Source organism: Coregonus lavaretus (assembly GCF_964263955.1).
Source record: "Coregonus lavaretus genome assembly, contig: HAP1_SCAFFOLD_3339, whole genome shotgun sequence".
NCBI classification, from domain to species: domain Eukaryota; kingdom Metazoa; phylum Chordata; class Actinopteri; order Salmoniformes; family Salmonidae; genus Coregonus; species Coregonus lavaretus.
This window is the reverse complement of record NW_028160867.1, coordinates 50,565-64,576: the sequence shown is the minus strand read 5'-3', so window position 1 is coordinate 64,576 and position 14,012 is coordinate 50,565. Positions and strand designations below refer to the sequence as shown.

General features: G+C 45.3%; 1 protein-coding gene across 1 annotated transcript in view; it reads right to left on the bottom strand.

The window, feature by feature from the left end:
• Window positions 1–4,590: 4,590 nt before the first annotated feature.
• Window positions 4,591–14,012, bottom strand: part of LOC311121365 (MEF2 transcription factor homolog) — a gene marked incomplete at its 3' end in the record, with an annotated part of 38,761 nt that continues 29,339 nt past the window's right edge. The window contains exon 3 of the mRNA XM_084195864.1: window positions 4,591–4,794. Within this exon, the coding sequence (XP_084051990.1) occupies window positions 4,591–4,794 (204 nt within the window). The remainder of the gene's footprint in view (window positions 4,795–14,012) is intronic.

Here is a 14,012-nt window from a genome sequence, read left to right as displayed (position 1 = left end):
GTAAAAAAAAAAAAGGAAAGGGTAGATCCATTCTCCTGTCATCTACCAACACGGCTTCCCATTTCTCCACTAATGCTGCTCACATGTCCAGGAAGCCAGCCTGGCAGGCTGAGAGGATAGGAAATCTGTCTGCGCATTGGAGCTTTTTATCTGGTGCCAGTGGCAAACTGCACTGTAGACCTGCCAAAAGTAGGCTAGGGCTGTTCTGACGTACACTTATGTGTGTCTATATACAAGACTTAATAATTAGCTTTTTAAAAATTATTTTCTTTCACTTTAATTATGTGGACCTTCCCACCTTTTGTCTAGCATCTGATGCTGTCTTGTAGGACTCATTTAATAGGAATATAAAGAGATGTCAAAAAGGGTCAAAACAAAGAATGCTGCCGGGGACAACATTGGTGTCTTGGTCTCTTTGGTTTCACAGATATTTGTGGAAATGTCATCCTCAGCTGAGACAGTCAATTTAGCCCTTCTCAACCCTATTCTCTGTCTTCCACTTCTCTCTTTCTTCTCTCTCTCTCTTCTCTCTCACTCTTCTCTCTCTTCTCTCTCACTCTTCTCCCTCTCCCTCTTCTCTTTCACTCTTCTTTCTCCCTCTTCTCTCTTCTCTCTCTCTCTCTTCTCTCACTCTTCTCCCTCTTCTCTTTCACTCTTCTCTCTCTCCCTCTTCTCTCTCACTTTTCTTTCTCTCTCTCTTCTCTCTCACTCTTCTCCCTCTCCCTCTTCTCTTTCACTCTTCTCTCTCAATCTTCTCTCTCTACCTCTTCTCTCTCACTCTTCTCTCTCTCTCTTCTCTTTCACTCTTCTCCATCTCCCTCTTCTCTATCACTCCTCTCTCTCTCCCTCTTCTCTCTCACTCTTCTCTCTCACTCTTCTCTCTTCCTCATCCCTCCCTCCCTTGTCTCGCTCTCCCTCTTTTCTCTCTTTCAATATTCTCTCTCTCCTTTTCATGGATTAGGAGGGAAGGCATGGCCAGATAAATGAAGATAAAAAACACAGAGAGAGAGAGAGAGAGAGAGGGAGAGCGATAGAGCGATAAAGCCCTGGAGCCTCTTGCAAAACATACTATAGCTGGAGAGGCTGTGCAACCCTCTCAGTGCCACTCTCCCAACAACGCTAATTATCAACCAAAGACATGCTAATTACATAGAGCTTTATTGCTAATGTAGCAGGCCTCTCTGCCAGCCGCCCACACGCTGTGCAGAACACCCCTACCTCTGCCTCTCCTCCTACTACACCTCCAGGCACAGCAGCCAATCGCAAAACACTGAGATGCTCTGTGTGTGTGTGTGTGTGTGTGTGTGTGTGTGTGTGTGTGTGTGTGCACGTGTGTGTTCACATCTAAGGAGTTATAGATATACAGTATAGTCGTGTGTGTGTGTGTGTGTGTGTGTGTGTCTGTGTGTGCATGTGTGTGTTCATATCTAAGGAGTTATAGATATACAGTATAGTCTTCCCTTGCTGCTGCTCACATATATCAACTATGTCACATGGTAGTCTATTCCTTGCTCTCTGGTCTTTGGCCTACCCCCTCCAGCTCCCAACGGCCCTCCCTGTCTTCCTGTCCTGGACCTCCTACCCATCCTGCCATCACAACAGGAAGTCTGCTTTGTCCCCTCCTCACACCCGCATCCCCCACCTGTGACGTAACCTAGCAGCGGCACACGAGGCTCGGCAGGAGAGATCCGATACCCTCTCCTCACCCCTCCCTCCCTCTCTCCACTTCCCACGGTAAACGTGCTTGTGGCTGCGATGTGGCCAATCCCGTTAGCACGCCGCGGCTAAGGCTAAGGCCTCTTCAGATTGATTTCTCCCGCTGCGAGTCAGAGCGGAACCGTGTCCGCCCTGGGATCACAGAAGCCAGCACCGCAGCGCTCCTCAAGCACGGCTGTTTACGCGTTAGCCATCCTCCACTCGGCTAATGGAGCGCTGCAAAGCCCCTGCAGGTCTGGTCACAGGCGCTTGTTGAAATGTGATGGCTCTCTTCATGGTCTCTGCAGGACCAGCTAATGCATTGACTACAGTTGCTGCAGGGCTCATATGCAGAGATTGGATATGTAGGCTACGCTATGGATAAGATCGTCTGCTAAATTAGTAAATGGAAATGAAATAACACGGAGAGAAAGCTTGTTATCGTTCTCTGTGTAGTTGGATATGATTTCTATGCAGCTGCATGGTAGGGGAATTCTCCAGGGTATTTCACAGGGACACAAGAACGGCTCATAATAATGGCCGGAGCGGAGCTAATGGAATGGCATTAAACACTTGGAAACCATGTATTTGATGTATTTGATACCATTCCACTGATTCCCCTCCAGTCATTACCATGAGCCCGTTCTCCCCAATTAAGGGGCCACCAATCTCCTGTGGTATACATAAATACTATATTATAAATGGGCCATTTGTAGGCCTACTGGGTAAAACGTGTCATTACAATACATTCCACTATTTTGAAATACATAATTTCACTGTAATTAATACATTGCAATGCATATGACCAATGCATATAACCACCCAAATCGAATGCATCTAGTACAGTTACATTTGCAAAGTAAGAGCAGTTTTGAAATAGTAAGCAGAACATATCTAAGGCTAACAACATGATATACTTGCCTCCTTAAATGCATTCTATGCTAATGTATCCAGTCTGTGTTTTAATCATTAATGCTACTTATACTTTGATAAGCTACTCTAAACAGAGTATAGATTTTAGTTGACCACTTGAAATGGGAAGTACATGGTCTGGCCTGTATGCAACATCAACAAAAGAGCATGCATTATATACTATGTGTTATTTTATTGCTTTTGTGGACACTAACTAGGGGACTCAGGAAACTTCACAAAAATGTTTACTTGAGTTGATGGCATATTTGTTTTGTTATTGGGTATGACATCAGAAAGAACCCTCTTCTCCTCTTTTTATGTTACTCTACTATCTGGTGATCCTATGCTTGCTTCAAGGGGCCGTCTCACATGTTGTATTGTCAAGGGCCCCTCTCACATGTTGTATTGTCACAGGGCCCTCTTACATATTGTGTTGTCAAGGCCCCCTCTCACATGTTGTGTTGTCAAGGGCCCCTCTCACATGTTGTGTTGTCAATAGCCCCTTTCACATGTTGTGTTGTGAAGGGGCCCTCTCACATGTTGTGTTGTCAAGGGCCCCTCTCACATGTTGTGTTGTCAAGGGCCCCTCTCACATGTCGTGTTGTCAAAGGGCCGTCTCACATGTTGTGTTGTCAAGGGCCCCTCTCACATGTCGTGTTGTCAAGGGCCCCTCTCACATGTCGTGTTGTCAAGGGCCCCTCTCACATGTCGTTTTGTCAAAGGGCCGTCTCACATGTTGTGTTGTCAAGGGTCCCTCTCACATGTCGTGTTGTCAAGGGCCCCTCTCACATGTCGTGTTGTCAAGGGCCCCTCTCACATGTTGTGTTGTCAAGGGCACCTGTGTGTGTGTGTATGTGTGGGTGTGTGTTGTGGGTGTGTTTGTGTGTTCAGGTGTTTGTGTAGGTTTAAGAGGGCACCTATGTGTAATATTAAGTCACTGTGTGTGCATGTTTGTATGTGTGTGGGTGATGTGTGTGTGTGGCCCACCAGGGTCAGGCAGATCGTCATGGTGACCGTTCTGTAACCAGGGTCAAGTTGGATCTTAAGGATCCTTCATGATATTGGCCTGTCCCTGTGGCCTGGCGGGAGCAGCTCACCTGACATGGCCATTTAGTGTCCCACTGAGCCGGGCGTCCACGCCACGGCAACCAATAGCAACATGTCCCCTAGAGCGCGAGTCATAACAATGCCAAGGGGACACTAACTAGGGGACACTAACAAGGGGACTCTAACTAGGGGACACTAACTAGGGGACTCTAACTAGGGGACACTAACTAGGGGACACTAACTAGGGGACACTAACTAGGGGACTCTTACTAGGGGACTCTAACTAGGGGACACTAACTAGGGGACACTAACTAGGGGACTCTTACTAGGGGGCACTAACTAGGGGACTCTAACCAGGGGACTCTAACTAGGGGACACTAACTAGGGGACACTAACTAGGGGACTCTTACTAGGGGACTCTTACTAGGGGACTCTTACTAGGGGACATTAACTAAGGGACTCTAACTAGGGGACACTAACTAGGGGACACTAACTAGGGGACACTAACTAGGGGACTTTTACTAGGGGACACTAACTAGGGGACTCTAACTAGGGGACTCTAACTAGGGGACACTAACTAGGGGACTCTAACTAGGGGACTCTTACTAGGGGACACTAACTAGGGGACACTAACTAGGGGACTCTAACTAGGGGACTCTAACTAGGGGACACTAACTAGGGGACTCTAACTAGAGGACTCTAACTAGGGGACACTAACTAGGGTTTAAACCTCACAGGGGCTAAGTGTGGCCTTACAGACAGCAAGGACTGTAGGGGCCTGTCTCTTTAAGAGAGAGCCCAAGGGATAGTGGAGCTACTTGTCTGCACAGATATCAAATGAGGAGGACTTTGTGTGGATAAATGAAGCTTTGGTAGTCTAGATATGAACCCAAAGGTCATTAAGTGTGTTTGTGTGTGTGGTTTCCGGGGACTCACTTCCACGATGTCAGAGTTGGTCCTGCTCTCGTGGGGCTCGTTGTACTCAGTGTACTTGAGCAGCACCTTGTCCATGTCAGTGCTGGCATACTGGAACAGCTTGTTGGTGCTGTTGAAGATGATGAGGGCGATCTCACAGTCACACAGCACGCTCAGCTCATACGCCTTCTTCATCAGGCCAAACTTCCTCTTTGTAAACGTCACCTACAGAAAGAAAGAAAGAGAGGGGGAGAAAGGAGAGAGGAGGGGAGAGAGAGAGAGGGGAGAAAGAAAGAGAGTAGAGGGAGAGAGAGAGGGGGAGAAAGAAAGAGAGGAGGGGGAGAGAGAGATGGGGAGAAAGGAGAGAGGAGGGGAGAGAGAGAGAGGGGAGAAAGGAGTGAGGAGGGGGAGAGAGAGAGAGGGGGAGAAAGGAGTGAGGAGGGGGAGGGGGAGAGAGAGACGTTAGAGGGTTAATGTCTGACGGTGAATTTAGAGTTAGGTTTTCAGCACTGTGTGTTGTGTTTTCCTTGTTGGGGCTGGAATGGTGGGGATTTTCAGTTCTTGTGTCAACACCAACCTGGATTTTACAATACGCGATCCTACATTTTATTATGAAAATAAAATAAAATGGCATACTTTTTTTTGTTTTCCTTCATAATGTATGAAGAAAAGAGAAATCTGGCGCAATCAGAGCTTTTCCACTCATACATTTCTCAAAGTCAGGGCTGTTCTCCAGTCCAACCTCCCATGAAAGGTAAAAGGTTACTGTAACTGTCCATCTACTCTGGTGAGAAGAAAAAAGAGGCTGATAAAAAATGTGAAGAGATAACAATGACGCAGATCAGTTTATCACACACACACAGACACAAACTATATTGTGGGCTTGAGAGAGTATAGCTAAAACTGTCTATTAAAGAAGAAGAAGCAACATTGTATTTGTAAAAATAACACAGGGCTTTGCTCGCTGAGTTTTGTTTTATATAGCTACTTCTTGAAGCACGAGGAAGACATAAATGTTGCCCCACAGAAACCACACAGGCATTCTTCACATATGGGGACCTGTGTCTGTGTGTGTGTGTATTTGTGTGTGTGTGCGTGCGTGCATGTGCATGTGTGTGCAGTCGTGTGTGTGTGTGTGTGTGTGTGTGTGTGTGTGTGTGCGGTCGTGTGTGTGTATGTGTTTGAGGCCCACTACCTCAGTACATCATCTTAAAACACACACATATGGTCCTTTATGTTTCTAAATAGCATCATGTGAGTTATGTCATTCATGTCTCCGTTACCTGGCCTTCAGTGATGGGATAACAATGTTCACCACCCACACTAGCACAGTAATGTCAAAGCTACACGCCCAAGGTGAAACCCACTAGGTGTCTGGCTTCATAAGCTCTCTGCTGTGCTTTTACGCTGGTTCTCTGGGATGCATGGAGGAAGAATCTGATTGGTTCACGACCCTGTGATAACCCCATAATTACCTGGGGTCTGATAGGACAATAATACAAAAAAGAAACATTCAACTGTCCTCTTTTCTGACACCTCTCCAGATCAACAAGAATATAGATACTCAATTACATCTCTCTCTCTCTCTCTCTCTCTCTCTCTCTCTCTCTCTCTCTCTCTCTCTCTCTCTCTCTCTCTCTCTCTCTCTCTCTCGCTCTCTCTCCCCCTCTCTCTCTCTCTCTCTCTCTCTCTCTCTCTCTCTCTCTCTCTCTCTCTCTCTCTCTCTCTCTCTCTCTCTCTCTCTCTCTCTCTCTCGCTCTCTCTCTCTCTTTGTCTCTCCCCCCTCCCCCTCTCCATTCTCTGTGACTGGAGCTAGAAGCTGATGAGGGTTGATCGAGAGACAGAGATTGAGAGCGACACCTTACCTCCCCAATAACACACCAATTGCACACATACTGATAAATACGAATGGCGAGGGCAAGATTATGAGCACAGCCAACTGTTTAGGTCTAACAGAATGAAAGTTCTGGAGTGAAAAACTTTGCCTAGGCATACAGATGTAGGATTGTAATTTGAGACAGTTTGCAACAGCAGGAAAATAATCCTGCAGCAACAGGAAATGTGCATTATTAAGTGGATTAAAATTAATGGCCATTTTTATCAAATCTGAAATGTCAAAGTGGAAATTACAAACTTCAGAAGCCTTTTTAAAACTCAAATACACAACAAGTTTGCATTTCCTGCTGCACAGGAAAATTCTCAGCAACAAAAGAGTGATCGAATTAAGATCTTACATCTGTATATGGATGGACCACATAATATGCCATTTAGCAGACGCTTTTATCCAAAGCGACTTACAGTCATGTGCGCATACATTTTTATGTATGGGTGGCCCCGGGGATCGAACCCACTACCCTGGCGTTACAAGCGCCATGCTCTACCAATTGAGCTACAGAGGACCACAGCAATGTATCAGTGAAGGAATAAATGAATGTACCAATGCAGATCTTTCCAGTGTCCTTCACCAGCTGAGAAGCTCTGAGGATTGAAAGAGGAGAAGAAGGATAGATATCGATAGAGTTTTGCCTTTCCTTTCCTTTGATTTCCTGAAATGAAATCTGACAATATCTATCATCCTCCCCTCATCGTCCTCCCCTCTACGATGAGTTGAGAAGTGTCATTCTGTATAGGCCAACCTCAGATGAACTACTGACCCTGTCCCAGCCTTCCCTCCCAGTTGGTGAATGATGTCAGATGCCACAATGAGCTCCATATCGAATGGACACCAGGGCTTAAAGACAACAGAGGTGAAGCCAGAGACAGGCGATGCTTTGAACTCCCTGTACCATCACGCATGACAAAGGCTCCAGACTTCACTACAACTCGACTGATTTACCAATGAAAGGCAAAGGCTACCTGGGCTTTAAATACCATGGTGACATTTACAGTCATACCAAAATGCTAAAAAACATTGTTCAGACGCAAGGACCAAAGGCAGGTAGAGACTGGATGATTAATTGTCATAACAAGCCCACAGGAATCTATAATGCACTGGGACAGAAATACAAACACCAAGGACTAACTAGGCCTGCTGGCTGCTGGCTACATGACAAACTCAACAAGACAACACTAGAAGGTCATGTGAGTTTAGTCTGGAACAGGTCCTAAGTGGTGCCTTCCTCAGGTGGCAGGAAATTGAAGGAACTTACAGGAAGTTGAAGGAACCAGAGGCTTTAGGGTAAGATACACTGTAGTAGTAGACCAGTAGTGCACCTAACATGCAGGCCCAGAACTGGCATCACCCACTCACTTTAAACTGACATCAATACTATAAAAGGTGGCAGGTAGCACACATGGCACTGTGGGTCTGTCTCCAGGGGCAGAGCTACTGTATCTCAAAGGCGATGCCCATATTATCTATAGAATGTGATTAAAAAAGCTGAACAAATAAAAAATAACAACTACATAAATATCCCCCCCACCCCCATTCCATACTCTTAACAACTAGACCTGAAAAATCCCACACACACAGCACCCACACTAACACTTACATCATTTAGCAGACACTCTTATCCAGAGCGACTTACAGTTAGTGAATACATTTTTTTTTTTTTTTATACTGGCCCCCCGTGGGAATCAAACCCACAACCCTGCCGTTGCAAATGCCATGCTCTATCAACTGAGCTACATCCCTGCCGGCCATTCCCTCCCCTACCCTGGGCCAATTGTTCGCCGCCCATGAGTCTCCCGGTCGCGGCCGGCTGCGACAAAGCCTGGATTCGAACCAGGATCTCTAGTGGCACAGTTAGCACTGCGATGCAGTGCCTTAGACCACTGCGCCACTCAGGAGGTTAACAAAGACACACGTACCTCACCCTCACACCATATAAGGAACAATGTTTTTTTTACATGGAAATCGGGTATAAAAGTAATCCATATCTACAATATGAAGTAGGTACTGTAGCTGTAGCTAGTTCTCTGAGTGGTGGTGAGTTTAACTGCTTGGCGAAACGCTACACTGTGACCTCACTTGATGATGACATGTGCCCGCAGTCAGCCGTCGGACACAACCCTTGTGCTGGTGATGTCACCACTCACCGCTGGCACTTCCTGTTGCTATGGGCCAGTGTTGTGTTCGAGACCACCTAAAGCAAGACGAATTCAAGACGGAGAAAAAAATGCATGCTGAGGGAAAATAGAGCCACTCTACAAATTATTATTAACCCAAACACAGTGGGGAACAATGGGCCTTCTACACCTTCAGAGAAGGGATAGGGATTTATAAAATAATCATTATAATAATGATAATTATATTATTATTTTCAATGATGTTCTGATTTAATCTCTTCAGTTTTTGTTGTAAAGAAAAGGGTTAATACTGAAGAGAAAAAAATATCCAATCAGGATTTTTCTTTGCTGGTCTCTGGGGAGATAAATCTAGCTAGCTAAGTCAGCCATTGGCTAGGCCATCAGAAGCTATATAAAGGCATCTGTCATTCAACTGTATTAGGGCAACATTTTGGAGTGACAGGGGAATCAACCAATCACATTTTGACTTAATAAGTGGGACCGTTTTTATAAAAACGTATGGAAACTTCTGCCTTCTTGAAGGCCAACAGGTCACTGCGCCATAGCGAGCAATAGTTTTCCCACGGTCCAGCTAGCTAGCTTTTGTTGTCGGCTAATTTTCAGCGGCTGCAGCAGGTGTTATCAAAGAGGATGTTGCTGCTAATTTGTTAGCTTCTTCTTTTTCAAGAATAACTTTCAACAAGAAGTTACATTTCAAATGATCATCATCTGGTGAGTGGATATGTGTTTTTTATTGCAGCATGCTTGCTGTTAGCCATCTCTTTGAAAATAACTTATGTGTGTGAAACATTGTTGCATTTAAAGTGGAACTGACAGCGTTTGAGCAACATGAAATCTTATTAAAATCTGGTCACATACACCCCCAGGAGGAATACGACACACCCCAAAAAAAAAATCTGACAAGCGACCACTTAGATATGGTAATTTTCACGTTTTCATAAATTCTTAGAATGTTTGGGAATTACATATACTAAGGCATTGCTGAAAATTATATAGCATATAGTGGGAAAGCAGGCCGTGCGTTTGGACAATTAATAGACACAGGAAATACAACCGAATAAAAACATGTGTCTTGTCCAGGACCGGAGTCTACACAGACCGGTGCGCTATAGCCAATCAGAGCTACAGTATAACTTTATACAAACAAGCCATTTGCCACAAGGGCCTGCCATCTTTCACTTTGAACTGGACTGTGTGTTTACAGGCAGTTGCAACAGCGCGACTTTAGATCATTAGAATGCATTCGCCAAATGCCGCAAAATACACATGAATGGATTTCTGCAAATATGTAAACACCACGGGAGTCCTCTTACATTTTGAAACTTTACAATACTATTGATCAAACAACCATGATAAGGTAGGCACTCTCTCCCTCAGTTATGCTCATCAACAACAACAAGATCAACAACTAACGCTAGCAAGAGCAAGATGAGCTAAAATCTAACAAAGGAGCATTAGTTAAACACTCTCAGCTAGTTGGCCGTCAATATTGCACTGATAAACAATGGGGAATTGTAGACTACTCATCCTTCTGCAGCTTGCCTGCCAATGCATGCTTGTCCCAACCAAGCACCCAAGCTAAGTGACTAAAGTTGGCTTGCTTGCTAGCTAGCTACTTCCAGACACAAATGAGAGAACACCTCAATCTGACCAGTTTACTCGCCGTTGCAGAGTTGGTTAGGCTGTTTACATGTTATCTAGAGCGTTCTTTTACTAACTATTACTTTTTTTGCCTGTGTTTACTGACACTGGCCATATTCAGCAGGTGTTGCCCGTTCGTAAATTCTTCAGTTGTTCTGCGCTCTGGCACACTCAGACGAGAGTAGATAGCCAGAGTGAATTTGCGAACACAAGAGATATTCTAACTGTATAACAGTAATTCAAGTTCTTGCTAGCTAACCAAATGACACCTGCTGATAATTCAGAGTTTTTTACTCCGCTGGTTTCGTCTGGTCTCGGGAAGAAATTACTTGTCCTCACTGTCCGAGACCGAGTCAAGACCGAGTACAAATGTATCCGACACCGAGTTAAGAACGACCCACTCAAGACCGTTCTCAAATACTACAACACTGTCATGGGCCCTCTAACCAATGTTCTGGCCCCCACTCTCCACTTCCACTCTGTAACCCAATGCAGTCAATATGCTTTGAATGGAGTGTCCATTGGAGGCCTAACTCTATCCCCTATATATCCCATTGGGCTCTATACCACCACCACTTTCAATGTGGTTTACCCTCTCTCTAAAACCCTCTCTTTCCACTAATTGGTGGGATAGGGAGGGAGCATTAACATTAAAGTAACAATCACAGAACATTGTTTTAGCACTTTTTCCGCTATCAGGCGGGAGGTTTGCTGGGTAAAACAGTGTAAACCCTTAGGTGTCAAACAAACTGTGAATGAGTGTGTTTTTATTGCAGAATTCTCAAGGGCACCAGAGTGTGAAATCTCTAGCTGCACATAATCCTAGGATGAACTGTGAGAGTATAGGAAGATCAGAGGCCTCATGGTTCGGTGTTTTGTGTGAGAGCATGTCATCTGGTCAGAGGCTGAACGTCCTGCCTCCTCACGTAGTGTACTGTATACTCCCTCCCTCCCTCTCTGTCCCCTCAAGACGTACAGCGTCAACCAAGAGGACAAACATGTTTACCACGAGGAGCTCCGAAGGGCTGAACTGACGTACTACGGCCACAGTCAAGAAAGGAGAAAAAAGAGGGGGGAAAAGAGGAGAATAAAAAAAAGTCAGTGAGTAGCTTAGGGTGAAGGGGGAGGGAGGGAGGGGGGGGGGCACAGGAAGCACATTTGAATGCATTTCCTCTCATAACAGGAAGAGCCTGGTGGCTTCCCCTTCACAATGGGCCTCGCTTCTGCTTCCCACCTCCTGGGGGGAGGAGGAGAGAGATAGAGACCGAGAGCGGTCATTTAACCAAGCAAATATACACAATATGTTAAGACTCATGCAAACATCATCACACACATCATACAGATACCATATCTTAATTTGAGCCAGTTTTACACAGCAGGAAAATAATCCATCAGCAACAGGAAATGTGAATTGTTATGTGGATTATAATTGATGGCAATTTTTTGTAGGTGTTGATACATTTTTGTTAGGGCAAATCAAGTGTGAAATGTTAAAGTGGAAATTACAAACTTTAGAAGCCTTTTTAAAGCTTGAATACACTACAATACTACTTTCACATAGGATTCACTGTAAAAATTCCTGCAACAACAGGATGATCAAATTAAGACATGGCATCTGTACACACTCAACATAAATGCATGCACACACGCACACATGTCAGCACTCAATACCATTGCCTCCATACAAACACTTGTCCTATTGTCAGAAGGCTCCCCACACTAAAGGAATAAGGAGAGGAGCCCAAGACTTGGGCCTGAACTCTCCTCTGGGCCAAACAGGCTGCTGGAGATGAATGATGACAACAGGAGCTTTGTTTGAGCTCACATCTCTAATATATGCTTACTCCACTCCCCACCACCACCCAGAACCCACCCACTCCTAATAGCCTGTCCTAGACTTTCAGAGTACAGCAAAAACAAATCTGTACAAGAGATTATATTTAAATTCAAGTTAATCAATTAAAGTCTATCAACTAGTAATGTCTGAGAAATTATCCTGCATTACAATATGAAAAATGGTTAATGCAGTGATTTCATTGGATTTTCTTTTCCCGGAGGTAGTGATTTCTGAGAAAAGCACTCCTGCCCGAGTATGATCGTGCTCTGTATGTTCCTGTTTAGACTGTAAAACCACAAGTGGAAAGTGATATATCCACTGCCTGCTGCAAAAATGTGTGTGTTCACTTTTGTGAGAGCCGAGTCAGTGGCGAGATTGACCAAAATAACGTTTTATTTTCATTAATTTGTGAGGATGAAAAAGTCTTGTTGCACAGAGAGCTCCAGCTGAAAGATAAAGAAGGGCCCAGAAGGAGAAAGAGACACCAATAACTCGATCTCTTTTTTCTTACCACTTTCACTGGAATCAAAATGCATGAAAAGAGGACAAAGAGGAGAGTAGCAGTACAAGAGAAAGAAAAACAGAGGTGGTTAAAGAAGATGAGAAGACAAAAGATGCCATAAAGGAAAGGTGAGGTGTTGAGCACTCTCTAGGTGAGGTCTCTCAGGGTTGAGCAGACTGACACAGAGGAGCTTGGCTCACAGAGGTAATGATCAAGGACAAGAGAAAAGGTGGGAAACGGGGGAAGAGAGGAGAAGTGCAGGGGTGAAGAGATACCCTGAGGGCCTCATTATTTTCCTGCTGGTAATTTCCCTCACAAGCTTTCTCACCCCACAGCTGTTGATTGGAGACATGCCGGAATTGTCGTAAGTGAAAGAACCATGTTTCTTCGTTCCGCGGTGGTGTGGGTTGTTGCCTTGATAAGAAATAAATAAGCTCACGTGCTGAAGATAAATATATATTGTTGGGTTGTTGAGTCCTGACTGGGGGAGAAATGGGGAGGCGGGGGCACGTTTCTACTTCCTGTGACTGATGACTTCATCCATGTTTAACCTCTGACCCCTCCACAGGGGCTCTTCCCCTTTACAACCCACCACCTCCACTGTCACACACACACACACACACACACACACAAACACACACAGGCACACAAACACACACACACATACACACACACAAACACACAAAGGCACACACACACAAACACACACATACACACACACATGGCTGAACTGGCTGGACAGATGTGTCAATCTGCATTACCCTCAATTAGACCCAATTAGCTGGACTCCATGATGGCCGACCCTGGATGTTAATGACAAGACGAGAGATAGAAGTGTTTACCTCAGTCTAATTAAATATATGTGTGCTCGTGTGTTAAATAGAAATGTATGTGTGTGTCTAAGAATGTGTCTGAGTGTATAATATGTTTGAGTATGTATGCCTGCAATACATATCTTTGTGTGTGTGCGTATGTATGTGTAAGTGTGTGTGTGTGTGTGTGTGTGTGTTTGTGTGAGTGTGTGTGTCTGCTCTCTGTCTATGGCCTGTGCATTTATGGCACAGGGGGCCCTTTCATGTGCCCAGGGCTGGGAGAGGGTCTGAGTGGTGGGGGGCTGGGAGCCAGGGCTCACACACTGCTGCCCTCTGTCCGGAGCTCTGGGCAGACAGTCAATGCCAGGGAGGCCTGGCCATGGTGCCCCTGCTATGGGGAAGTGTTTCAGGGTCTGGGGGTGGCAGGCCAAAGTGGCCGCCCAGAGAGAAGGAGGCCCCGTGCCCGCGGTGATGGCACCGTGGTGGGCAGCGGAGCCTGGTGGGTGGCAGGGTGGCGCAGACAGCCTTAACAAAACGTTGCCACTCAACAGAGGGCAGGCAGAACAGTGAAGTGGACACAGATAGGGATGAGAAGTGAAAGGCTTTCGTAAAATATCTACAT